Source organism: Oryzias latipes, chromosome 9 (assembly GCF_053564925.1).
Source record: "Oryzias latipes strain Hd-rR chromosome 9, Olatipes_Hd-rR_3.1".
Classification (NCBI taxonomy): Eukaryota; Metazoa; Chordata; class Actinopteri; order Beloniformes; family Adrianichthyidae; genus Oryzias; species Oryzias latipes.
Genome location: NC_136245.1, coordinates 8,117,118 through 8,144,611, shown reverse-complemented (window position 1 = coordinate 8,144,611; position 27,494 = coordinate 8,117,118). Strand labels below are relative to the sequence as shown.

The 27,494-nt window shown below is 50.6% G+C and overlaps 2 protein-coding genes and 1 pseudogene across 5 annotated transcripts in view; 1 reads left to right on the top strand and 2 right to left on the bottom strand.

Annotated features, from left to right (window-relative positions):
* Positions 1-27,494, bottom strand: part of si:dkey-91m11.5 (PH_BCR_vertebrate and RhoGAP_Bcr domain-containing protein) — a 223,228-nt gene that overhangs the window by 174,545 nt on the left and 21,189 nt on the right. For both annotated transcript variants that reach the window (XM_078952583.1, XM_078952584.1), the window contains exons 2-11: positions 25,546-25,727; positions 24,242-24,346; positions 22,638-22,823; positions 21,737-21,844; positions 20,939-20,999; positions 20,808-20,860; positions 20,570-20,710; positions 18,628-18,749; positions 18,219-18,384; positions 15,467-15,586 (exon numbers count right to left, since the gene is read on the bottom strand). In XM_078952583.1, coding sequence (XP_078808709.1) covers positions 15,467-15,586; positions 18,219-18,384; positions 18,628-18,749; positions 20,570-20,710; positions 20,808-20,860; positions 20,939-20,999; positions 21,737-21,844; positions 22,638-22,823; positions 24,242-24,346; positions 25,546-25,727 — 1,244 coding nt within the window. The remainder of the gene's footprint in view (positions 1-15,466; positions 15,587-18,218; positions 18,385-18,627; positions 18,750-20,569; positions 20,711-20,807; positions 20,861-20,938; positions 21,000-21,736; positions 21,845-22,637; positions 22,824-24,241; positions 24,347-25,545; positions 25,728-27,494) is intronic.
* Positions 34-14,204, bottom strand: LOC144994524 (uncharacterized). Of its 2 annotated transcripts, XM_078952581.1 has the most exons (4): positions 14,029-14,204; positions 13,839-13,940; positions 10,183-10,309; positions 34-4,710 (listed from the first exon to the last, which is right to left on the bottom strand). In XM_078952581.1, exon 4 carries the CDS (start codon positions 4,692-4,694, stop codon positions 318-320), a length of 4,377 nt encoding a protein of 1,458 aa, XP_078808707.1. In that variant the 5' UTR covers positions 4,695-4,710; positions 10,183-10,309; positions 13,839-13,940; positions 14,029-14,204; the 3' UTR covers positions 34-317. The 2 variants fall into 2 exon arrangements, with proteins under 2 accessions (XP_078808707.1, XP_078808708.1); XM_078952582.1 differs by lacking the exon at positions 14,029-14,204 and having other exon boundaries at positions 13,839-13,975.
* Positions 8,436-9,922, top strand: LOC144994526 (serine/threonine-protein kinase pim-3 pseudogene; annotated as a pseudogene). The gene has a single exon (XR_013658088.1). The product of XR_013658088.1 is annotated as a serine/threonine-protein kinase pim-3 pseudogene (transcript).

The window sequence follows — 27,494 nt, the reverse complement described above, 5'->3', positions numbered from 1 at the left end:
GGTGATGGAAATAAAAATCAAAGACATACCAAATTCTGTGGTGCACGACTGAATTCTTTATTTTGTGAAAAAGGAATACACTGGAAATACTGTACATGAACACAAGTACATGAACACAACCGCAATGCAGTCAGAGGGTGAGTTTCTTTGCTTCATGCGAGATAAAGTAAACTGCAAAAATGGTACATGGCGACTGCTCTCGGTAGAAGCGACACGGGTCACTACACAGTCAGAAGGAACATTCGGTACACTGCCCCGTTGCCGAGTGAGAGACGGTGCGTGCGCTACAAATTGAAGCAAATTGAAGTGGATGAAACCTAATAGTACATGCTGCTTTGAGTGTCCTCTTCCCGCTGAGGGAGCCCTAGAGAGCTTTCCCCCGCCCCGTCACCGTGCGTGTGCTCAGACCCTCTCGAGGTCCACCCGTCTCCAGCCACTCCTTCCCCGTCGAGTTCTTCGTTCTGATTGGCAAAGGCGGCGGCGAGCGCTCTGGTGACCAGGTCGTACCTCTCCAACGGGTTGAGCTGAGCGAGGGTCACGGGCCCGGCGACAGCGGGCTCGACCACAATCACCCGATTCCACTTGATGACTTGATTTTGTATCCGTACGACAAACGGGCCGTAGGGTTGCACCTCGAAGCCTTGTTCCGTGGGCAGAGAAAGCATTTCGTATCGTCCGTCTCTACCCAGCACGTCCTCCAGCGGGCTTCGCGGTCCCGTGGCTCTTTCGGAAAAGCCGCACAGCCCGTACACTTGGTGGATGAGCTCCTCGTCCTCGGGCAAAGTCCACTCTCTGAAGTAGTTTCTCATATCCCCGGCCTGGAGCCACGACACGCAGCTGCGCTCCTTACTGCGGCCGCCCTTTGAGCACATCGGAGAGCCGTAGGCTGAGTGCGGGCACGCTCCGAAAACGGCGATGTACGCCCGCTTCAGCTTGTCAGCTGCCGCGTCGGGCACGTATTGTCGCAGGTTTAGCTGGGAGAGGGTTTCCCACACGGCGGCCAGACCTTCCAAAGCACCCCATGCGGGCCCGTTCCCGTCCCAGACGTACAGCGTGTCGACAAGGCACGCCAGCAGGTCGACCCTAAATCCCGTCTTGACCCTCCAAATGCGAGCCGGCTGTATGCGCTTCATGGTGAAGCCGAGAACCCTCAGGGAAAGGATCTGAACTCTGAGGAGGCACTGTAGCACGTGGTAGGCCAGCAGTACCTTGTCGTCGTAGAACCACGACACGAGCGACCCCTTGGAGCACCCGAGGTTCACAGACCCGGGGCTCTCGCCCACAAACACCCCGAGCGCCATTTCCTCCGTGTCTTTGGTCACGCAGTGTAGGGCGAAGGTGCGTGCAGCAAAGGAGTGGACTTGCAGGCGCGTGTGCATGTCCAGCAGATTCACCAGAGACTCGTAGGCCATGTGAATCCTGTGTATGATCAAGCCCTGGACGTCCTGGACGGTGCACACGGCACCCAGGTAGTTGGTCTTTTTCCCGAGCACTCGAAGGAGATGTGGCGTGTCCTCCTTGCACAAGCTCGGCAAACTGTCCACGAGAATCTCCGTGAGCCTGAAACCCCGGTCCGGCGGAGCAGAGAGGTCCACGGTGAAGTACCACTGCTCCGAGAGCTCGCAGTTGAGCACGGTGCGCTCCACCGCCGGCACGTAGGCAAACTCTGTGGGCCATGAGAGCTTCGTGCACCGGGCGTGCCCCCGTCTCGTCATATCCCCGTCCCTGTGCGAGTACTCTCTGCCCATCCTCCACAGAAACCTTTGGCAAGTGATTGATCCGTGTACCAGGTCCAATACAGCTGGCCCCCGCTGCATTTGCTTGTCCTTTGCGCCCGGGCCCCACGCATCCCATCGCTCCGGCTTGTTGAGTCCGTGGCACGGCCTGCTGACGCAGTCCTCCTCTGAGTGACGTTTCACGGTGAGGTTGCTGATCAAATCGGTTATGTCCCTCGAAACCAGGTAAGTGACGGGGTGAAAGCGGGCGCAGTCTGACAGTTGCCTCTCCCGCCGCGAGAGCCCTCTGGACCTCCATCTCATGCAATTAGCCTTCTGCACCCGCTCGCGTTTGGCCGAGCTGAGACTGTCCTCCTCGCCGCGACTGTCCTCCATTCGGATGGGGCCCTGAAGCGACTGCCTATCTGCGCTTCCCGAGGGGTTGAGTCCTCCCGAAGCGACGAGCGCCTCTTCTCCGTCGCACCGGGTCGTCTCTGGCAAGGGGTCCTCCGATTTTAGGCGAAGAAGGGTTAGAGTCGTGTCCGCACTCGTGCTCTGCTCGGGGTAAAAGGACTCTTGTAAGACTCTGTACACCATGTCGCTGCTCTGGAAATTGTCGATGTCAGTTCTGGCGAAGAAGAGATTCGTAGTGTTGTCTGTCACAATGCAGTCCAGGGAGCCTGCCGTGTGGAGGGAGCCTGCCGTGTGGAGGGAGCCGGTCGAGCGAAGGGAGCTCGCCTCGTCCTCGTCGCAAAGTCCGAAGTCCTGCAGCTCGGCGAGGGCGTCCCGCTTTTCGACCTTGGCACTGGGCGAACTGTGGCAGCCTCTGTCACAGTCTGTCAATCTCTCCCATTTCGCAGAGAGGAGGCCCTCGTTCACGGGGTTCACGTCCGCGTCTAGGTAGGTCACGGTCCGCGGCTTGCTCGAAGGTTCGCTCGACGACCCGCGAGAGAGAGCCAGTTCCCTTGTCAGATCGCTGCTCATCTTCATAATGTGCTCCAGGCCGCAGCATTCTTCCAGCGTCCGCTGGCTCGCGGACTGGGATGCCTCTGGAAAAAGCGGCTGACAGGGATCCATCGTCATGCTTTTTGTGACGTGCGGATTGCTCAGCGTGTTACTCTTGCGCTTCCTCCTGCCGGTCTTGGTTCGGGCTGGACTGGTGGCACGGGCGCGTCCCGAAGCCTGGCAAGACAGAATTTCCGCCAGGGTCTTACAGCGCTCCAGTGTCCTCCTCGCTGGCCCCAGCGAGGACAACTCGTCCTCCTTCAGGACCTCTATCATGCAGGCGAGCCCGGGCGCCGCTGCGGCCCCGTCGCACCGCGTCAACCAGTCGAACCGCTCTCTCAAAGAGCTGCGATCCCTGGACCCGGGCCCCAGCCACGTGGCCCGCGGCCAGCGCCCCGTCTCTTCGGACCGCGGCGGTCTCCCGAGGCAATCCAGCACCGTGGACCAGAGGTGAGCGTCCGCCATGCCCGTCCTGCAAAACTCAGAGATGGCGGCCTCCGTTGTCGAGCCATCGTCCGGGAGCGCTCCGGCGCGCAGCACGCTCAGCGCCAAGTTGGAGCACGCGGCACGAAAACTGTCTTCGTCGTCGGTCAGCGCAGAGGCCCTGTAAAGCCCGGGCATGGAAACTAAGGGGAGCAGCGACATTGTCTCCCCTGTGTGTCGGTGGATGACGAAGGCGCATGAGAGCTTGGAGGTGCGGCTGTGAGAGTCGTCATCCTTTGCGTTCTGGTACAGAACTCTGCAAGGATGGCGATCGGTGGAGCGGAGGTCTCTCAGGGAGTCCAACACGCAGACCAGCGCTCTGCGGACCACGACGTCGCGGACCTGCTTTCCTCGGGTCTCCCTCAGCCAGCTGTGGAGCGGCAGCCACCCGGCCCCCGACGTTGTCACCACGTGCATGACAGTCGACGGCGCTCCTCCCGCTTGCTCCAGCGCGATGCAATCGAGCTGCGGGTAGTGCTGCCCGACCCCCGGCGAAAAGACCTGTCCTTCGTCTTTCAGCCTGACCATCCGCCTCGCTCTGCATTGGTTCTCGTAAGCCCTCGCGGCTTCGTGCAAGGTTTGCTCCAGGTGTTTGTTGGAAACCAACACACTCAGGACGACGGAGACGTCCCCGTGGAGCGAGGTGCGCACCTCGCGCACCCTCACCAGCGGCTTACTCTGTGTCCTTTGGCTCGTCATTTCGGGTCCGGGCGCGGCCCTCAGCTCGTGAAACAGGCAATGGTTCCTCACAAAGCCGTAGAGGGGTTCGGGCATCCTCAGCTCGAAGCGGTCGGTCGACGGGGTCCACGACCAGCTCTCCAGCTCCGAGCCCAGGTTGAAGTAGTAGGGAATCGAAACGCCTAGCCTGGTGCTCTGCTTGTCCTGATATCTCCACCAGAGCTTGAGGATGCTGGCATGAAGGTGAAGCTCCTCTTCTGGGTCGTGAGGCGAGCGCCGGGATGCGTCGGGACCTAGCGCTAGAAGTAGGTGCCTGGCGACGTCCCTCAACTCGCCGGGGGATCTGTAAAACGTGTAGCGCCTCCTTTTGGCCAGGCTGACGAAGAGCATTACGAAGTACGGAGTGTGGAGGGTGGCCAAGTGTTCCAACCGCCGCAGGTTCAGCCCCACTTCTTGCGGTGCGCGGTTATCGCAGCGATCTTCCACCTCCAGCACGTGGCGACACAACGATGGTTCGAAACGTATTTTCACCCCTCTGCACAGCTGACAATATTTGCACTGGCCTGAGACGAAAAACGAACTTAGTCCGATCGAGCCCCTTAGGTCTTGCGGGTGGTAGAAGTAATCTCTGCGCTCTGCTGCGAGGCGGTCCCGCTCCCCCGGTGGAATCTCCCACGTAGCCCGATTGCAGAGGTAACAGATGGCCTCTTCGACGCAGTCGAAGCAGTCTCGGTCGACGTGGAGTTCCAGAGCACCTGCGTGCAGTGCTGCGGCTGCCACCAGCCACTTGGAGACGCCGTCCTTTGGATCCATGGGCTCAGCTGCGCAACTGACAAAAAAAACATAACACAGAGGAATGGTTGGGCAGGGGTGAGAGACAGAGGAAAGGACTCAGATGATGATGATGATGATGATAATGATTATGATTTGTCACAGACGCGGTTAGTTTTTTTTTTTCACTGCGTTTTTATAACTTTGCCTCGTCCTTTTCACTGGATCGCTTCGCGCTTCGAAGAAAAGTCTGAAAAGTCTGTTAATATCCCTCACGTGACGCCCGCCATGTAAGCATCACGAGCGCCCCCCTGTCATCTTGACTCGGCGTCACAGTTTGTAAATGTTCAGCGAGGTGTCGCCGTCCAACACTGTGTGCGTTACCATCAGTCTGTACTCTCTGTCTCTCGCGTGGTAGTACAGGGTGTGTTGCACGGCTATGGCGAGGCAGCAAGCCCCGTCCGTCTTCCCGAGAGCCCAGGTCCTGAACTGGTCCCGAAAGCCTTGCGGCTCACACACACGGCGAGACCTGGAGCCGCTGCTGAAAGGCGTGGGCTTCAGGGTGCCCAGGGATGCCGGCAGCTCGTACCAGAAAGCGGGAGATCCTGCCCGCGGGGAGCCCATCCTGCTCGAGGCCTCTGGGAGCTCACCGATGGCCGCCGCGGCGAGCCCGACATCTCCCTCGAAGTACGTGTGCGCGAAGCAGGAGGCTTCACCCTCGGGTGGCTCGGGCAGAGTCCCCGAAAAACCATCCACGTCTACGATGATGTAGCGCACGCCGAGACTCTCGTTTTTGTAGTCTACGCTGCGGACGGCCGCGGGCAGCACGGTGACGTACCCGAAGAGCCAGGCCAGCACATCGGACTCGATCTTCACAGGGTCGGGCACGTGGTTGGACCAGACCACCGCCTGCATTCCCCTGATCTTCGGAACCGCCTTCATGCAAGCGCTCATCACGTCGAAGGAGTTCCAGCGGAGGTCTATCACGCAGGCTTGCTCCGTTCTCATGCCGATCAGGTGGTGCTTGCAGGCGACGGCTTTCTCGCATGACTCCGGAGACACCAGGTCGAGCGCCAGGGCTTCTCCGAAAAGCCTGTTTCCGTATTCGGGCGTGGGTGCCGTGATGGCGCGCCCTATCACGTACAGGGCGCTGAAGTTGTCGCGGCCCGGGAAGAGCTCCAGGGTTATCTCCTTGGGCAGCGCACTCTCGAAGCAATGCGGCTCTTCCTCCACCGAAGCCGGTCCCCGTCTCTGGACACGAAAATTAAACTGGTCCACCACACAGAGGGGTCTCTCTGCGGTGCATCCGAAGTGGGATGGGCGTGATTTGTACACGTACAGTCCCGGAGGCAGGGTCCTGGAACGGTCTACCTGGTAGACCAACACAGAGTCGCAGCATTTGGGGTATCTCGCGCTCCGGTTGCACATCAGCCACCTGTACGCCGCTGCCACCGGCTCCATTTCGTACGCCCACAGGACTTCTGACTGGGCTCTGGCGATTTCGCGGGAGGAGCCCTGCCCGCCCGGTTTGGTGGCGCCCCGTCGGCGGCGTTCGGGGTTCGGAACATCTGCACCGTCCCCCCCTCTGTAGCGCTGTTCCGCGGACGCGCTAAGCCGTTGCGCGCAAGTGCAGGGCCCTTCTTTCGTGCCATGTCGCAGCAACGCGTCCACTGCATGCCTAAAGTTGAACCTGTGGTGGGAGCAGTTGGTCGTGCCCTCTCCGAGAGACCTCAGGCTCACGCCTTCAGTTCCGGGGGCGTACAGCACGCCGCCGATCACCGGCACGGGGTCTAGCGCCAAGGCCCTGTACAGGGAGCAGCACAGCTCCCGCTTCGCTTCCATCGTGGACTGAGCTTCCTCGGACGGCGGAGGGGGCCACGGGTGTTACGTCAACGATGTCGCGAGGAGGGGGGGAGGCTCCTCAAGAGGGCCCTCACGACGCCTTTGCAGGGAGGGTACCCGTCGAACTGTTGATGGAGTGTAAAAGAAAGCGTCAGAAGGCCTCGGTGGAGGCCGCTCTCAAGTCTACGAATCTATACAGGAGAGTTTCCACGATCAGCTACGTCGGCGGAGCGTCCAAGGTCGGCAGAGCGAGGGTCGACAAGCGGTCGGGGTGCGCAAAGTGCCTGTCGTGTCTGGTGACCTTGGTCAAAGGCAGCAAGCAAAGGAGCAGAGCCGGCGTCAAGCTCCGATGTCCTTGCGACGCCAGGGTGTGCGAGACCTGTTTCGTGAATGACCCACACTGGTACCTGACGGAGCCTCACTTCAGCAGCTGCCCGTCCCTCCGCGGGTTCATCTGTTCCGCGTGCGCCTGTTTTGCAGGACTCGTCGAGAAACCATGTTGCCTCTGGATGTGCCCGGGCTGTTCGGACGGGGTCCGAGAGAAGGGCGTCTCCTGCTCGCTGTGCTCAAAACCCGTGCCTCGCGGGAAGCCATCCGCGCGTCGCTCCCTCTGGTGCGAAGCGGCGGATCCGGGTCGACGGGCTGCGGAGCCTCCCTCGGACGCCCCATGTTTGGACGAGGGCAAAGTCTCAGACGGCAGGGAGCTGATCAAGGCTCGCGTCTTGGAGCGTGCGGCAGAGAGAAGACACCTGTCGTCTGCCGACCTCGCCGTCCTCTTCCCGGAGTGCGAGCCTCGGCCGGGCAGATGCTCGTGCGAGGCAAACGGCGACCCCAATCCCATGTGCCCACGCTGCACCCCCGTGCTGGCCGTGTTGGAGCTGCTGGCCAGGAACCCGAAACCGCTCATGGCATCTTTCGCGGAGCGCGCGGTGCCGGGACGAGCCCTGGCCCGTAACACGTACGACAGGGCCCTGCTCACGGAGATGCTGAATGACAGAGGGCTCCCTAGGTGCGCTAATCGCAACTCCTGCAAAGGAATGCTGGTCAACGTGCGGACGGGCCCCTTGACGACTCTGATGTCGCCAGAGGCTTACAAGCAATATGTTCTGGAACGAGATAAGGTGCAGCGCTCAGGCGACGGCGAGCCGAACATCGTGCCGCAGCCTTCCTGCTGCGTCCTGTGCCTGCTGTTTAATCAGTCCGCCGCGGTCGCGCAGATGTGCGGTTCGCAGGGCCTCCGGCTCGAAACCCCCCGCACGGACCCCGTGTACTACTTCAACGTGAAGTTCGCACCAGACGTGGGCCTGCCTGAGGTATCGGTGAGAGACTACCAAGGGTTCCTTGTCAACTTTCAAGGTTCCGTGGGAAGCTACAAGCCCGCGTTCTACTACAACTGGAGACACATGCTGGAAATGTTACACAGAGACGCCTCTGGAGCAGTGACCCTCATTCACCCCGGACAAAGGCAGCTTTAGACTCTTCGAGGTACGATAAGCTGTGCTCGAAAAGGGCGACTGTTTTGTAAAAGAAAAAAAAAAAAGAGAAAAGCCAACCGTTGATCAATTAGGATTTAAAGTATGAACTCACTTACGTGGTCCTGAGCTCTAAGCTGTGCGATCCAGGTTCAGCAACACGAAGCCTTGTGAGATTCTGCAAAGTGGAAAAAGAGGGGAGTATGCAAAGGAAAGATTGCCCTCCTCTGTGTTGCTCTTTGCAGCGTGACAACTGGCTTTGCACGGGCCCTTGGTAGAAATCTGCCACGCTACACTGAGTCTTAATCTCTGTGGTTGGACCTCACTGTCCTCTTTGCCCCTCCCTCTTTCCCTGCAGCGGGTGTGGGGGGGCTTACAATCAGCCTCCTCCTCCTTCAGAATGAAGGCCCCACCTTCTAACGTTTCCTCTTTTTCTTCCAGTGTCCTCCTTCTCCCTCTCTGTCTGACTCTGCCTCGCTGAAGTCTGACGGGAGTGCGGCGGACCGGAAACGGAAACTAGACCAGAAGATTTGGATCACAGGCCCTTTAAAACTTGTTCCGTGCAAACCAAGACAGGTCATAGTAACCTTACGCGAGTTTAACAAAGACTGGAGGGAAGTTGCTCCGTGAAGAGCGCGACAGTTCGAGAGAGAGAAAAATCAATCCTTCTGCCATGGAAAAGTACTGGAAGACCAGCTTTTGCCTGGGCAAGGGGGGCTTCGGCAAAGTGTTTCTGGGAAAGAGGCGAAGCGACGGGATTTCCGTGGCCCTGAAGATTATCCCGCTCTCGCGTACGAGATGCTGCGAGGTTGATGGGACCAGTAAGCCATTCGAAGCTGTCGCCTTGGAAATGGTCTCCAAAGACCCTCCGTTTCCTGGGATCATCCGCATGCTGGACTTTTACAAGACCCCGTATAATTGGGTGATAGTCACGGAGAAGCCAGAGAACACGCAAGATCTGTACGAATACATCACGATCAGTAAGCGTCTGCGCGAGGACACGGCCAGAGAATTTTTAGGTCAGGTCATCCAGGCCTTGCTCCACTGTCACAGCCGCGGTGTTGTGCACATGGACGTAAAAGACGAAAACCTGCTGGTGGACCTGACGACGCTCGAGCTGAAACTCATCGACTTTGGCTCCGCCGAATTTCTTGAACCCGACAAAGTGTACGACATGTTCCACGGGACTGCGGCATATGGGCCCCCCGAACGGCTCACACAAGGATGCTACAAAGCTCTTCCATCTGAGGTTTGGTCGTTGGGGATTCTTTTGTACGACATGGTGCACGGGGACATACCATTTGGAAACGACAGGGAGCTCCTACTGGGCGAGCTTAGATTCGAAAAAGACCTCTCTGAGGACTGCGTGGCCCTGATAAAATGGTGTTTGAGCAGGACGCCCGAAGAGAGACCGATGCTGAAAGACATACTGGCCCACCCTTGGATGCTGAAGCGAGGCTCGGAGGCGCACGAAGGCGACGCCACGGCTGGAGCCCCGAAGCCCACGCGAGGGGATCTCCAGCAATCGGAGCCCGGCTCTGCTCTGGCGGCCCGAGCCCACGATGTCGACACGCCGACCCGTCGAGGGTCCGTCTCGTCCGTGGGAAACGAAAAGCAGCTTCGTCCGGCGATGGCGACGCTCTGCTCCGAGGGCTTCGAATCAATCTGGAGGAGATTGCCGTCCTTCGACCGACTTCCCAGTCGTCAGGGGAGTATCGCCGCAGAGACAGGACTTACCGAGGCTCGTTGCCACTCAGAGGTCTCGCAGAGCGGAGCTCATCGTCCGGGTCAGGGAGAGCTCCCAAAAACGGAGTAGGATGTAGGATGTTGAACAAAATGGCTAACTGCTCATGTTGTATAGATGCCAGTTCCATGATAACTCAATAGAGCTTGTTCCCTGATGCCTACTGTACAGTTTTTTTTTTTTGCCTTGTTCGAATAAAAGTCAAACTGGAACCTCAACGTTGCATATTCGCTTTCTTTTTTGCTCATGGGTTTTGTCCCAACATGACTATTTGAAGAGATATTTTTCTAATTATTGGATACATCACACAATCTCGGTTTTTAAAGATTGAAAAATTAAAAAAAAAAATACATTGGTGTGTACATTTTTAATCGTATAATGGTCAGTATATACACGTTAGATAAAGTGATTACCACACACAAAGGTTACATGATTTTGGTCAGCATATACACAGGTTAAATGAAGTGAATACCATATACAAGGAATGGCAGCCAGAGCTGTCTGCTGTGACGTTACTTTGATGACCCAGACCTCCCGCTCGCCGTAGCACCAACAGAGTGGGGTGGAAATGAAACGGTCCAAAGAACCTTCATGCAGCTCTACTCAAAAAGAAAAACAAAAACAAAACAAGAGTGTGTTGGAAAAGTCAGCAGAAGTCGATGGTATTTACTTACCAAATACCAAAAGAAACAAAATTAGTTGTAGCGTTAGATACAAGGGGGCTTACAAAGAGGCTCCGACCCAAGTTTAGGGACACTGACCTGAGTTCTGAGACTCAGACCATCAGAGGAAGCTTTGGACCTTAATCTCTCACAAAAAGAGTCTCAGTGAAAATCTGCTAAAAATGTATACTGAAAAAAAAAAAAAAATTGTTCCACACGCTCTCTTGTAGGTCCGTTCGACCCCAACACTAACTAAAACTAAACAGTAGCTCCGCACACTGTCTCGCGGGGTCCGTGAGACCCAACGCCGACTGGAACCAAACAGTGGGTCCGCGCGCTGTCTCGCGGGGTCCGTTAGACCCCGAACAGAATTGGAACGAAACACAGGCTCTGCGCGCTGTCTCGCGGGGTCCGTGAAACCCCGTACAGAATTGGAACGAAACACAGGCTCCGCGCGCTGTTTGCACGGTCCGTTAAACCCCGAACAGAAGTGGAACGAAACACAGGCTCCGCGTGCTGTCTCGCGGGGTCCGTGAGACCCCGTACAGAATTGGAGCGAAACACAGGCACCTCGCGCTGTCTCGCATGGTCCCAGCGACCTCGTCTCGATTTGGAACCAAACAGTGGCACCTCGCGCTGTCTCGCGTGGTCCGTGAGACCCCGTACAGAATTGGAACCAAACAGTGGCACCTCGCGCTGTCTCGCGGGGTCCGTGAGACCCCGTAGAGAGTTGGAACGAAACACAGGCTCTGCGCGCTGTCTCGCGGGGTCCGTGAGACCCCGTACAGAGTTGGAACGAAACACAGGCTCCGAGCGCTGTCTCCCGGGGTCCGTGAGACCCCGTACAGAATTGGAAGGAAACACAGGCTCCGCGCGCTGTCTTGCACGGTCCGTGAGACCCCGAACAGAATTGGAACCAAACTGTGGCTCCGAGCGCTGTCTCGCGGGGTCCGTGAGACCCCGTACAGAGTTGGAACGAAACACAGGCTCCGCGCGCTGTCTCGCGGGGTCCGTGAGACCCCGTACAGAGTTGGAACGAAACACAGGCTCCGAGCGCTGTCTCCCGGGGTCCGTGAGACCCCGTACAGAATTGGAACGAAACACAGGCTCCGCGCGCTGTTTGCACGGTCCGTTAGACCCCGAACAGAAGTGGAACGAAACACAGGCTCCGCGCGCTGTCTCGCGGGGTCCGTGAGACCCCGTACAGAATTGGAACGAAACACAGGCTCCGCGCGCTGTCTTGCACGGTCCGTGAGACCCCGAACAGAATTGGAACCAAACTGTGGCTCCGAGCGCTGTCTCGCGGGGTCCGTGAGACCCCGTACAGAGTTGGAACGAAACACAGGCTCCGCGCGCTGTCTCGCGGGGTCCGTGAGACCCCGTACAGAGTTGGAACGAAACACAGGCTCCGAGCGCTGTCTCCCGGGGTCCGTGAGACCCCGTACAGAATTGGAACGAAACACAGGCTCCGCGCGCTGTTTGCACGGTCCGTTAGACCCCGAACAGAAGTGGAACGAAACACAGGCTCCGCGCGCTGTCTCGCGGGGTCCGTGAGACCCCGTACAGAATTGGAACGAAACACAGGCTCCGCGCGCTGTCTCGCACGGTCCCAGCGACCCCGTCTCGGTTTGGAACCAAACAGTTGCACCTCGGGCTGTCTCGCGTGGTCCGTGAGACCCCGTCTCGATTTGGAACCAAACAGTGGCACCTCGCGCTGTCTCGCGGGGTCCGTGAGACCCCGTACAGAGTTGGAACGAAACACAGGCTCCGCGCGCTGTCTCGCGGGGTCCGTGAGACCCCGTACAGAGTTGGAACGAAACACAGGCTCCGACCGCTGTCTCCCGGGGTCCGTGAGACCCCGTACAGAATTGGAACGAAACACAGGCTCCGCGCGCTGTTTGCACGGTCCGTTAGACCCCGAACAGAAGTGGAACGAAACACAGGCTCCGCGCGCTGTCTCGCGGGGTCCGTGAGACCCCGTACAGAATTGGAACGAAACACAGGCTCCGCGCGCTGTCTCGCACGGTCCCAGCGACCCCGTCTCGGTTTGGAACCAAACAGTTGCACCTCGGGCTGTCTCGCGTGGTCCGTGAGACCCCGTACAGAATTGGAACCAAACAGTGGCACCTCGCGCTGTCTCGCGGGGTCCGTGAGACCCCGTACAGAGTTGGAACGAAACACAGGCTCCGCGCGCTGTCTCGCGGGGTCCGTGAGACCCCGTACAGAGTTGGAACGAAACACAGGCTCCGAGCGCTGTCTCCCGGGGTCCGTGAGACCCCGTACAGAGTTGGAACGAAACACAGGCTCCGAGCGCTGTCTCCCGGGGTCCGTGAGACCCCGTACAGAGTTGGAAGGAAACACAGGCTCCGAGCGCTGTCTCGCGGGGTCCGTGAGACCCCGTACAGAATTGGAACGAAACACAGGCTCCGCGCGCTGTCTAACACGGTCCGTGAGACCCCGAACATAAGTGGAACGAAACACAGGCTCCGAGCGCTGTCTCGCGGGGTCCGTGAGACCCCGTACAGAATTGGAACGAAACACAGGCTCCGCGCGCTGTCTAACACGGTCCGTGAGACCCCGAACAGAATTGGAACGAAACACAGGCTCCGCGCGCTGTTTAGCGGGGTCCGTGAGACCCCGTACAGAATTGTAACCAAACAGTGGCACCTCGCGCTGTCTCGCGGGGTCCGTGAGACCCCGTACAGAATTGGAACGAAACACAGGCTCCGCGCGCTGTCTCGCGGAGTCCGTGAGACCCCGTACAGAATTGGAACGAAACACAGGCTCCGAGCGCTGTCTCCCGGGGTCCGTGAGACCCTGTACAGAATTGGAACGAAACACAGGCTCCGCGCGCTGTCTCGCACGGTCCCAGCGACCCCATCTCGATTTGGACCCAAACCGTGGCACCTCGCGCTGTCTCGCAGGGTCCGTGAGACCCCGTACAGAGTTGGAACGAAACACAGGCTCCGCGCGCTGTCTCGTACGGTCCGTGAGACCCCGAACAGAGTTGGAACCAAACTGTGGCTCCGCGCGCTGTCTCGCGGGGTCCGTGAGACCCCGTACAGAATTGGAACGAAACACAGGCTCCGCGCGCTGTCTCGGGGGTCCGTGAGACCCCGTACAGAATTGGAACGAAACACAGGCTCCGCGCGCTGTCTCGCGGGGTCCCAGCGACCCCGTACAGAGTTGGAACCAAACAGTGGCACCTCGCGATGTCTCGCACGGTCCGTGAGACCCCGAACAGAATTGGAACGAAACACAGGCTCCGAGCGCTGTCTCCCGGGGTCCGTGAGACCCCGTACAGAGTTGGAACGAAACACAGGCTCCGCGCGCTGTCTCGCACGGTCCCAGCGACCCCGTACCGATTTGGAACCAAACAGTGGCACCTCGCGCTGTCTCGCGGGGTCCGTGAGACCCCGTACAGAGTTGGAACCATCAGTTTCTCTTTGAAAGCTCAAACACGAACCTGTTTCTGTAGATCCATGACATGTGGGTTACAGTGGGCCACAGGCTGGTTTACCTTCTCCCTTTGCTGCGGATCAGCAGCACCAGTGTTGCTGGCTTGTGACTGTGGGGCAAGTAAGATTAACTGAATATCAAAAAAAATAAGTTGTTTCAAAGAAGTTGGATTTGACGAACATCCCACGTTGACCAACCTCAGAGTTCTTCATTGTTTTGGTCCTCGCCTCGTAGTTTAGCATGTCAAACGGGTCGAGCCACTCACCGTTGACTGTCTGTCCGGAATTGGACAGAACCAGACTGCAGGACAGCAAAAACAACCAGAGCATCTTCTCTGGAGACCAAATTGGTTTGAACTAACTAGCTAGTAACGGAAGAAGAAAACTATGGAAGCCGAAATTGCTTCCGGTTATTTTTTTAAAAAAAAAAGCAGCAGAAAACCATTTAGGTTTGTTCATTTGTTTCTCTTGACCTTTCTTGATCACATAAAAAAAAAGAAACGTAAACACAAACAGTACACTTCGAAAAGCCTCAAGGGTGATGTAGAAAAGTGAATGCTAAAGAAAAAAAAAATACTTGGGGTCAATCGCACCCCATGAGCCAGCGGGTGGAAGGGAACCGGAAAAGCGAGAGCCCCGGTGGTGGGCCATGAGAGAAGAGTGAATGCTAAAAAAAAAAAAAAATACTTGGGGTCAATCGCACCCCATGAGCCAGCGGGTGAAAGGGAACCGGAAAAACGAGACCCCCGGTGGTGGGCCATGAGAGAAGAGTGAATGCTAAAGAAAAAAAAAAATACTTGGGGTCAATCGCACCCCATGAGCCAGCGGGTGGAAGGGAACCGGAAAAACGAGACCCCCGGTGGTGGGCCATGAGAGAAGAGTGAATGCTACAGAAAAAAAAAAAAATACTTGGGGTCAATCGCACCCCATGAGCCAGCGGGTGAAAGGGAACCGGTAAAGCGAGACCCCAGGTGGTGGGCCATGAGAGAAGAGTGAATGCTAAAGAAAAAAAAAAAAAAAAAACTTGGGGTCAATCGCACCCCATGAGCCAGCGCCAATCCCCTCAGTGGCCACACAAAAAAAAAAAAAAAAAAACTTGGGGTCAATCGAACCCCACGAACCAGCGGGAGGAAGGTGGTTGCTAAATAAGTGGCGCCCCTGGTGGCTGAGGGCAATAAAAGAGAATGGGGTATTAGTGACCCCTAGAGGCAGGGTATAGAAATGAACGGTGGAAAACAAGACCCCTGGTGGTCGGGGGGTATAACTAAAATGGAGAAATGGCGGCCTCTGCTGGACGGGGACAAAAAGAAAAGGGGGGTTTGGCGCCCTCTACCAGTCGGGGATATAGAGGGTGCCTGAAACGTACAAAAAAATTTTTTCAGGAACTCGACCCTCTTCGATTGCGGGAGGGTGTACGGGGGTGTACCTGTCTGGGGTCAATACCAAAGGGGGGTATGCGTTTTTAAAATGACCCCCCCTCCTTACCTTTTTTTTAATCCATGCTTTTCTTTCCCCCTAAGACAGCACAAGGGTTAAATCAGATTACAGTTTTAGGTAGTCGCCAGCAGAGGGCACTAAAGGAATGTCAGCAGGAAACTTTTAGAAAGACACCATAAAATTGTGGACATATACTAACTTTTCCATTTCGGTTGGCCACCTTAAAGGCCATGTTGGGTGACATGAGAAGCAGAAGGGATTCTTGCTCTGATAACTTCTTCTTCAGTCGCTCAATAACTTTAGGTCCTTTGGTTGTCCTCTGCAGACAAACAAACACGTGTTATAAAAGACATGTTTGTCCTCTTTCCCACACTATTTCCTGAATTATTTGATAACCGGAAATAACAAAGACAGCAGAGATGTAGAACAAGACATTTCCACCACTTTAGAGCTCTGTTTATGGCAGCAAGCAGTGTAGATGGAGAAATAAGTAAGGTTTCCCCCACATCACACTCAAGTATCTGGCATTAGAGACAGAGCAACTCTGAATTCAAAATTAGATCAACAACATTGAAACTCCACATACCAAAATAAAAGCTGTAATATGTTTTTTTTGGATCAAGTGTTTCCCTGAGTTTGCTGTCTAGACACTGTGTTATATTCACATGATTATCCTATAGATCCCTTTTCTATATTTGTTTGGATTCCAAATTTGGGGGAAAAGAGTCATTCGTGTGGTTTTTATAGGGGAGTGGAAAAAAGTACCGTAAATTACGGACTACAAAGCGCACCCGATTACAAGCCGCACCCACCCATTTTCACGTGTAAAATTAGTTTTATACATACACAAGCCGCGGCAGAGTACAAGCCGCGCATGTGTTAAGGCCCGTACACACCGGGACGAATATTCGCCAGGCGTTATTCGCCACGTCTTTTGTGTTCACACCCAGGCGATTTTCGCTGACGATGAGTGGAGTGAACATGCAATTTCATTCCCTGACATTAGATGGCGCTTAATGTAAAACAGAAATACTCCTGTACACAAGGTGGCGCTGCGCAACTTTACGCTTCTTCTTCTTAAAGTCGCTTTTCACTCAGAAGAAGAGAGCAAGTATTTACACGCTTGTCAGAATCAAACAAAGAAAACATGAATATTTCAAGCACCAGTAGCTCCAACTGGTGCTTGGTTCGGGGATATTTTAGAATGTCCGTCATTATTGCTTCGCGGCTGTGTAGACGCTACTTGGCGTCTATCTTCTTCGCTGGTATGTGTGCTCAGCAAGGCAGTTTTGTGTTTGAGCGCCCCCAAGTTGTGTTTTACTGTAACTTCAGAAGCTCCAGACACGTGAGCAAAAGCGCCATTCTCATTGGTCGAGTAGATTTCGACGCGACGCGTCGAAAAAAAAAAACGAACCCGAGGCGTTTGTTTTTTTTGACGCTTTGACGCTTTAGCGCGTGGCGTTTTTTCGCGTCGGTGTGCACACTCTCGTTGGTGCCCTTTGTTTAGTCACAAGGCGTTAAACGTCGATTTTCGCCGGCGAAATTCGTCCCGGTGTGAACAGGCCTTTAGGCGATATTGTCGTCCTGACAGATCACGGCCAGAATCCCAGAATGAGTGCAATTCATTAGCACATTGTGGGTGGTTCCAGCTTTGCCTCTGGATCATGTATTTGATTGTATCGACATCTGTCAAACAGCATGGACTTCTATTCTGTTCACAAGTTCCTCAGTTATGGTGTTTTTATTTCATTTTTTTTTTACTTATTGACAATCTAGGTATCATACATAAAATTACAAACAGTAACCATATAATCAACATTACATCCCTCAGTTATGATGAGGAAATTTACATCCGCGATTCCACATTTCCCATGAGTCTTAGGGGCTAAAGGCGGGGCCAATGCCCGGCTCGCCATACTGTTGTACGTGTTTAAGAATGAGTATCAGCAGTGCATGGAGGGGTGAACGGGTAAAGCTCTCCTTCCGCTTGTGTCGCGGCAGCGTTATGGGAGTAACAGGGCTGGTTAAAAAACACACCGGTAAAATAAAGCAGCGGCGACTGAAAAGCGCGCGCCTCAGCGTGATACGCGCGCCTCAGTGCGGCGCATGCGTCAGAATTCAGAAGCCTCTGCGCTCCGCTCCCGCCCCGCGCGCTCCTTGTCTCCCCTTCCTATCTACTCCGACACCTCTGGCCAGGGCGGCTTCAAGGAGGAGCACTTCGTCCCCGTTGCGCCGGCGGACGGAGCAAATCGTTTCTGTGCAAAGCAATCGGACTTAATACTGTACGTTTTGTGTATGAGGGGCGGATGCGTTGTTACGTGTGGGAGCCTTCAGACTGCCATCGGCCCCGCAGCTCAATCAGCAGGAGAAGATGTCTCCAGCTCACACGGAGGCTGTGAGTTTTTCAAAGCAAAATTCCGCTTTTACGGTTTCCTTAGAAACCGTAAAAGGAGTGTAAATTCACTCCATGCGCTGTTCTCTCCGTCACGCAGCAAACCGGCTTTTCCAAACCCGTTGGTGACGGTGGACTTTTTCATGCTGCTTTTAACGATTGCTTTTAACTTGAAAGCTTCATCATATTGTAGCGGCGATCACGTGCACGTTGGGTCTAATGGCCCCAAAGGATTCTGGGATGCGGCCGGGCATGCGTGTTTCATTTTGTTGAACCATTACTGAAGTGTCTAAGACCTGAAGTCAAGTCCATGCTGTTTGGCTGTTAAGAGGTGTGTTGAATATAAATGTTTTGTGCTTGATGTTAAATAAAGAATTCAAACTATTCACTGAGTTCGAAAGTACATACATGGCGGCCGCTAATTAAATACATAAATTAGCCGCGTCACTGAATAAGCCGCAGGGCTGTAAGCGCAGGAAAAAAGTAGCGGCTTGTAGTCCGGAAATTACGGTAACCATTTAAGAGGGTTTTTGTTTTTAGTTAATTTTCTGAGTTTTACCTTCTCTCTCTGGATATCGTTCCTGATTTGGGAAATTTTTATTTTCATAGCATCAATCTCCTCTTCCTGGACCAGAGGGATGGGGCTGGACTCAGAGTCTTCAATGGTTTGGAAGGTCAAGTCGGCGAGTGGGATGTACCATTTACAGTCATAGTGTTGCCCTTTTCTGTAAAAAAGACATGGTTTTAAACTTTTTGACATTCCACATCACGCTGATGTTATTCCGCCCTCATTTTCGGAGGGAAAACACGCACAGCTGCAGGACTGCAAATTCACCTTTTTATCTCCCACTAGAACAACCGGCCGCTCACAATACAACTGTGAGGCCTACTTTTTAAAGGAATATTTTTTAATTTTACACGCCAGCAGATGATGTTTCAGGCCAAAGGCCTGCATCTTCATCACTCACCCAGCAGCCTGTTTTTTGAGTTTAGTGCAGAGCAGTAGGTCAGTGAATAGAAAGATGTGGCGGAGCTTCCTGGAACCCTCCACCAGCTCCACCATGAAGCGATCCCTCAGCAGCTGTCGGTTCTAAAACACAAGACGAAAACCGAAAGCATCACATCCTAGCTGGTCCTTATATGCAACTTGGATGTACTTTTTGGAACTTGTTGAGCTGAGGAAGTGGTAAAAAAGTTTAAATTTTAAAATTGTGGACGTTTGTCTCTGATGGCCCAACTCTGCACCAGGACTGAGGGTTTTTGTTCAGCAGTAGAGTTTCTACTGGCTGTCAAGGCATCCAGCCTCGTGCTCCAGGCAGTTGTGATGACTGAGCTTTCACATTCCTTACTTAACCTCTGGGCAGAGGCTATTTTACAGAGAGACAGCCCATGTGAGACTCCACCAACCCACAACCACCATGTCCCGACAAAAACAAGGAAATCGCTGTGGCACAGTTTTCCTCTGCACACTCCACTTCCACTCAGAGCGTGTTCCAGACATTCTGCGAGCGCAGGAAGCGCGTCCAGCGCTGCCCCCTTTTTTGTCCGGGCGAAGTGGCACGCACTTTTGTTTTGTGGTGCAAAAAAGAACAAATCAATAATCCAATGGAAAAGAACAGTCCACGTCAGCCTTCACACACTGTGCCTCTGGTTTTGACAACATACGGGTACGGAGGCGTGTATGAGAGGTAAAGCTGCACGAACCCAACGGCGTTAGTGGTAATTACAGGCAGCAACAACAGATTTAAATTTAGCTAAAGGTTATTCATTCAAAACAAAAACATCCCCACACTTTCAAGCAATTGTCTTGTTAAGGGCTTGTTATCTGTGGATCTCTTTGTGGGATTTCAGACTTCCTCAACAATATTCAGAAGAATTTTCCCAGGAGCATTCTTTGATTTGATAGCCTTACTTTGGGCCCGACCAGCTTCCAGTAAAAACAAAGGAAGTTCTCCCTCAGGTCATCTGAATCAGAGCCTTGAGGTGCGTGGTGTGTGTGCGGGGGGTACAGTGGGAGCAGGAAACATGGATAAGTCAGAATACTTTTTAGTGCAAAAGTCTGGTAATACAGTGGAGGTCATTTTTGGGAAGGCCCGTTGGGGAAGGATGGGAGGGAGCGGCGCGGTAATCGCTGGTTTTCCTGGTTTGCGACACGGAGACCCCTGGCCTCCTGTGTTTACTCTGCTTTGTCGCAAGCTTCCTCCACACTCCACTTCCTTAACTGCTGTGACAGACGGGCTGAGATGAGTCAGCAGCGACTTGGCTCACCCTCTGGTCTCATTTATCAGCTTCCAGACACTTCGGGCTTTAAACTTTTGACAATCAATAATCCTGGTGGAAGGAAATGATTCAGAGTTTACATGGAGACATGCAACACTGATCATTTCCATTAAATCCTGACAACTGTAGCCTGATGATTAGTCTGGGAAATTTAACCATTCAAAAAAAAATCCAGTTATATCCAAAGAAATATGCAAATAGTAACAGGATTAAATATCACGCTAAAATGCATTTCATCTTTGCAGCATGTCAAATTATCTTCTACTTGAAAGCTAAATTACATGTTAGCACACTGAAATTAGTCATAAACCCAGAGTGCTTAAAAGCAGGCTGACACTGCTATGGCTGTTGAATAAAAATATCATCTCCAGTTCCGTGTGCTACAAAGTCTATTTGCATCAAATGTGGGCTGCAGCAAGACAGCAATATACGGACCAAAAAAATGTCATAAAATCTGTCAGAGACACCCCGTCTGTGCCAGCCAACTCTTTGGTTCAACGCTTGTTCCAGAATCACAACTTTCACTTCTCTGAAATGATCCAAAGGATCTCTATGAATTACTCCGACATCCCCGTCCGTGCTTTGTTGGTTGCCACAGTTCTGTGCGATACAGAAGCTTTGCACACTGACCTCTCCCTTCTTTATGGTCATAGACTGTCTACGGGGGGTGATCTCCTCATTGATGCTGGACAGGAAGTTCTGGGAGATGCGGAGGGCGTCCTGCAGCAGGGGATAGTCTGGGTGGCTGCTGGGCGTGTGCTTCAGCAAGTCCTACAACACAGTTTATGATCACAAGCGCTGTCTGGAAAAAAGGAAGGCGTTTGGAAAAGGGTGGAACTTCGGATGGTTGTAAAACTCGAGGACTTACATGCAGAACCAGCGTGCTGCGAGTCACTCTATCTACAGGCTTGTAGAGAAGAGCTGTGGAGGAGGGGGAGGAATGATAAGCTACTTATAGCAATATTGATCAGTGCAGATCTGGCCATGCATTTGACTCACTTTCCAGCGAATTTTTAGCCGGCTGTTCCTTGCAGTCCTTTGTGCTTTTGACTTTGAGGTTCTAGCAGGGACACAGAAAACAATTGTAAATTGTCAGTGGTCTTTTAGTGATGATTATGCCGTTTTTTTAGCAATTATTTTTAAAAAACTGTCGTTTCCCAGGACATATTTTCAGCAGAGTGGCAGGAGCTCATTAGAAATGCATCTCTGAGTTGTGGGTGGTACTGTTGGTGCGGACGTAAGCCTCCGCAGAAATCCCATCATCCCTTTGTTTGCACTCTCACCCGCTAGCGTACAGCCCCTCACAACCCCAAGCTAACATGCAACAAAAATGGTGAGCAATGTTGGGATATTCAACCGTAGAGCTTTAAACCAGATGCCAGCTCAGATGAGGAAAACCTTAATGTATCTGTTTGTCTGCAGGTGAATGCATCACAATTGGAGCAAAGCAGGGAGACTTTGGCTCACCCATTTCAGCTCCTGCGTCAAAAATATGAACTTTTTTTTTTAATCTGCTCCTGATCCATCACGATTTTAATAAAGAAATACTCAGAAACGCAGTTTTAGCCTGAAATTCTATTATAGATGTTTTGCATAATGAGAAAAATGCCACAAGAACATGTTAAAGACATCATTTTTATTAGAGTGGGTCTTAAATCACCGGGCAGATAAAACAACCAGCAGCTGTGGAGCTCTGCACGCTGTGGCTTTGAAGGAAAGTTGCCCCGTCATCACTTGTCTCGGGCAGCAGCAAACACTTGAACCGCTGCCTGCCGAAGCCCCGCTGTGACTACATACCTCAGATATCTGTGCAAACTGAGCGTTTGCCTGGCAGCACTTGTCTGCCGTCTCCACGGCAACCTTGTAGTTATCCACAAAGGCCCGGTACACTCCGAGCTGGCTGGCCTGTATAGAGCAGAGCACACATTAGACCCTAAAGCAGAGGAAGGATTTCAGTAATCCATGGGTGCCACTCTGCACACTGCAGTGTCATGGAGCGCCTGGCTGACATATCAAGTGGAGGAACTTATCCATGACAGAGTGGGCTCTGCATTGCATTTACCCATTTATTAATAAACACATCCTTGTATGTTTGAATCTTAATAGTTATTTTCCACCAGTAAACACTCAAGTGATTCCTAGTCATCTGGCTTCTGTGAACCATTTTAAACTTTATGGCATGTTTTGTTGGAAAATAAGGCTTTCATCATGGCCAGGAGATGACTCCAGGTGGTCTCGTCAGGTCTGCATTGCAAAATTTAAGCCAAAAACAACAGGCTTTTCTACCCATAAGTCTTGTCTTCATCAAACAACCATCAAACTGTTCAGGAATGACACATAAGAAGGCCTATAATTATTCTTCGAAATCCTTCTGATATCCGTGGTGTTTCAATATGAACACACAAGTATGCTCCTCATGACTTATCACAACAATCTCCTCACACAGACTCCACAGTTAGACGAGTTCAATTCCAGGAAGTGGAAAAACAAGTTTTACTTACACACATGAACAATGTCATGACTTGTTTTATACTAAAAATTACCATTCGAAGGAAATCCCCCCAAAGCTATTTCAAACTGTCGTTCTCTGCTATTTTTTGTGCATCGATACAGAATTATCCTTGTAAAAAATGGCATATGAGGGACTTCTTAGCGTCATGGGGTTAATCCGGCCCAGCTGTAAGGTCTTTTCGCATACCAGCTTCTGGAAGAGGTCTCCCACACACTGCTGGTTGCTCCAGTCTTGGACGCGGGGCAGCAGGGCGTCATAAAAGTCCTTGTGGATCTCGTGAAGCTCTGGGACCTTAAAAAAGATGGTCTCTATCTCTGGGATGGTCAGCATTGGCTGAGAGGTGGTGGCCACCGCCCTCAAAGGCTTCATCGGCTGTGAAAACCAATACAGCCAGCAGTTAAAGAACAACTTTTGCTTCTTTTACATTTTGTTTGTACCAAGAAATTATTAGTCTTTTAATTTGCGTCTGCCTTATTGTGTAAAAAAAATGGCCTCATCTACACATAATTCATTTAACCTGCAATAAACACGTCCTTAGATGCAAAGACTTTGTGCAAAATAACTCCTCCAAGCTTCCTTTTTTATTTAAGCTAGAAAAAGTATTCACCTTTTCTAAATCCAATTTTTAATAAGAAAAGATTCGTATTTAAAAGAAAAAAGAAAAACATTGGATCTAAAAGTTACGAAATGTTTCAAAAATCTTTAATAAGATTTTTCATAAGGCTTTTAAACATTTTACTTGTTTTACAATCCATGTTTTTAATAACATTAGCCTGCATCTTCATTCTAATTGAGGATAAATTTGAATGAATTTGTCTTTTTAAAGATTTATTTACTTTTTATAAGTATTAAATGCAATAACAAAACTGATCTCAGCATTTTAGAATTAAACCAAATCAACAGACGACAATATCCCCTGCCAAAAGTAACGGAAATACATGATAATTGATCGACTGTATGGGAGAACTGGCTGAGTGGCCCCTCCCACCTTGGATTCCAAACAGGAAGTGCCCTCTGGTCCCAAAAAGCCCAAATCCCATAGACGTCTATATACAATAAACAGCTACTACTCAGTCATTCTATTTGTCAGAGTAAACATTCTTGCTCTGATACCTTTTATCAACATGTTCTTGCTAATCCTAATTCTTTTTAATTCCAAAGTTTTTCAAGTTATAAACTGACCAATCAGATGCCTCAATAAAAGTAGGTGGCCTGTGTCGAACGTTTGAAGCGTTTGATCAACAGATTCTCCCGAGCCCACTTTTTGTGGAAGGGGCGTGGCCTTCTAACATGCTCACTCTTGATTGGAGAGGGTGGTTGCCATAGAAATGTAGACTCAGACCGACACGGACCAATCACGGCTTACTGAGGTCGTCAGGTTCCAATATGGCAACGAACATATCGCAGAAAAAAAGTGACTGAATTGGCTACATTTGGTTGGAACCGGAAGAGAGGCGTTTCTATGGGTGACTTCTGTCCAGCTAGATATTATACAGTCAGTACTAAAAAGTGCCAAACCCTTTATTGGCTAATCTGATTGTAGCACAAAATCCGAGCCATTATTGTAAGAAGAATGATAATCATTGTTACAATGATGGATTTAAATTTAGATTTTGGGTTGTTTTTTTTACCAAGCAAACTAAAAAAAAGAAAGCATGGGCTTCTATTTAAAGGTTTACATTTTTAAAGGACTAACATTGCTAGTTTTCCCATCTATTTGTATATTTTTTATCATTCTCACATTTTTCTGCTCTAAGTCGCTGTCAGGGTGTGTTTGAAGGTTTTCTTACAATCAGAAGGGCCTCCAGGTGGCTGAGGTAGGTCTCCTCACTGGCCAGGATCCCTGACAGAACCCACTTCCTCATCTCAAGCCCCTTCTCCTGGTCCAGCTCCACCTGAGACACACGGTTAGAGATCCAGCTGTTAAAAACTATTCTGCAATACTAAAATAAACGAGAACCCACACAAGTCAAAAGCAATGCTGACCCCTGTGGAGTTTGTACAGAAACGTTTTGATTAAACTCTGCGGGGGCTCCACATTCCAGCCAGCCTGAACTCCCAACAACTTGTGGAAGACAAATATGCGTCTGGTCTGACCCATAACTTATTGTTTTAAAGACATCAGTCATCCCAGTGTCTGAATCATGTCATGCTCTTATCTGTAGCATTAAAAATGGTCAGCGCCACCACCATCCTCCACTATGATTTGAGCTTGGAAGAGTGAAAACACCAGAGGAGGATACCACAGATCAGACAGGAGCAGAGCGAAGGGGGAAGGGGTGCAGCGTCTCCTTTTAACATCTGTTTAGCCACAGAGTGTTTGCAGAGTTTGCATCAACGACGCCCTGCTTCATGTTAAAAAGCGCTCCCATCTGGGAGCGATATGCTGCTCTCAGAGGATTTTATTGCTGGCCTGTGGGTGATTGAGTCTGGCTTCTCTTGAGTGCCTCCCTGATGTATACTTGCTTTTTTCTCCCCTCCTATGAACTTCAGCTCAATTCTTCCAGGGAGGGACAGTGAAATAGCTGGACAACAAGGCTGACACTGCAGCAGGGTCAGGTTAAAACTTTATTGAAATCGTTAAGGTCCCACTCTTCTTAAAACTGTACGACTGGATAGCGCCAACATTGCTCACCATTTTCTTTGCAGCGGTAGTGTTAGGTTGGGGGTTTGAGGGGCTGTAAGCTAGCGGGAGAGAGTGTAAACAGATGGATGATGGGAAGTGGGAGCGGGCTTACTCCACATCAACAAGCCCACAAGTCAAATTCTAATGAACTACTGCCGCTCTGCAGAAACTATGTTCAAGAAAACGCAGGTTTTTTAAATTTTGGCTAAAAAAAAAAAAAAAAAAAGAAACTACTGCGAACGCTTTTACAATAAATCAAAAGATGATCAGTTGGGAATGTGACGCTATCGGTAAATGGTGGAACTTTAAGCAGACAGCACAAGAAAAACAAATCAAGCCGTCAGAGCATAAAGAAACAAAGATCCTTCAATATGCTGAGAACTGAGATTGGAGAGCTTGGATAGAAAAAGCAGCAGAACTATGGACATGAGCCACACTGATATCTCAAAAGACTAATTCAAACTTTACCGACTGTGTGGACTCCAGAGAACCCGAGGACTGGGTGTCTCGGCTGTTCCGGTTCTTGGAGCGCAGTCGCAGCGAGGAGGGAGGGGATCCACTGAAAGACAGGGAGTCGTGGCGAGGCTGGTTCTCCTCAGACTGCTCCAGGTCATAGCCATATGACGGAGAGTTCTCATTGTAGGGAGTCTCTGCGAGTAACAGACACACAAAGGACAATAGTCACATGATGGGCCAGTAAACTGCAAAGTCATGAAGTTAACACAGAGGCAAATTATTAGAAACCCTCTGCACTAAAACATTATGTCTGGCACCACCACTGAAGCCAAAGAAATGATCTGCTGCACGGTTAGTAAACTTGTGTTTGTCTAACTGAACTAGCAAAATAAGAGATGAACAGTTCAGAAGAGGAGACAACTAAATCCTATGAAGATTTTTTTCTAAATAATTTGGAGAGTTATCATTAAAACTATCTTCAATCCCATAAAACTGTTGGTCTGCAGAAAATATGTTTTGCTTTTTTACTTGTTGGAAAAAGTTTGTCCCTCACAGGCTTCATTAAAAAGACATGGGGGGGGGGAACTTAACGCATTGACCTAACCTGAAAACAGCTAAATTGAGTGCAATCTTGTAAACATGCCCAAATTTTGTTTTGAAAATCAAAAGCTTTATTCAGAAAACATTGTGTCATAGTGTAATAGAAATCAGTAAAACGTGATTTAATTATAATTTAATTTTTTTTATTATGGAAGGTTTTTTTGTCAAGAGTATTTTTTTTAGCTCTAGATTTAAAAAAGTTATCCATTAAGATTTATTTATTTGCAAAAGCTAACTTTATCTAAGACAGTTTATATTTCTGAACTCCCATATCTCTGCTTTGTATTCCACATGCAAAATAAAGAAACCTTTGTGTTTGTCGTAGTGAAATTCTACAACCTTCACATACAGAAACTAGATAAAAAGTTGTATTTATGAAAGTGAATACACGCTGGATTTTTTCAGAAATAGTAGAAGCTGTTTAGGGGTTTAATGATATAAAAATACAAATGTATGATCATTTACCAATTTTTTTATAGATAATTTATTCATAAAAGTGTCAAATCCTAGTTTTTTTTAATGGTCCAATGCAGATAAACTGGTTACTTTGATTATCTCTTTCACTTCGTTGATAAAATGTAACTAAAATTTATTTTTTATTGTTTTAAAAGAAGAAAATGTTACAAATTCTTAAAATGTCTGCAGTTCTAAAGAGTCTAAACGGTCATGGAATATTATTTGTGAGTTATTACAGTTTCTAAAGATGATCCAGCAATAGTAAAGGGAATATTGATCAATTTCTTTATATGTATTTAAGTAAATAAACCCCCTAGGTATAAATTGAGCACACATGTGGGTCTGTCTCACAACATCCAATAGGATTTTGCATTTTTTTTTAAACATCTTATTGAACTTTTTCTAATAAAAACAAACTATTTGATCATTTATAAAGTCAGAGGTGTGACTCATCAGGAAAATCTCTAAAAAGATATTGGGGTATCCACTAAAAAACACATTGGTGATATTTGTGAACACATAAATAACTAAATAAATAAACTTAAGCTACTCTAACAAAAACTGTGCTTTATTAGAACAGACATTCTAATCCTTTTTATTCTATTATTTCAATATGAAGAGCCAGAATGAATTCAAATCAAATTCAAAATGGATGAACACATTTGAAAAAAAGGTGAGTAATTTTTTAAATGTTTGCTGTTTATCAGGCAGTAATGAAAAGCTACAAGTAATATAAATGAAAATAATACATTTTATTTATAAGGCGCCTTCCTGGGCACTCAAGGTCACCGCACAACATGTATTCAGTATAAAAAATACAAGAAACAGTTAAAACAACAATTTAAATACATACACAATTAAATAAAATGTATATAAAAACATGAAAAAGTTACTGTTAAAGTGAA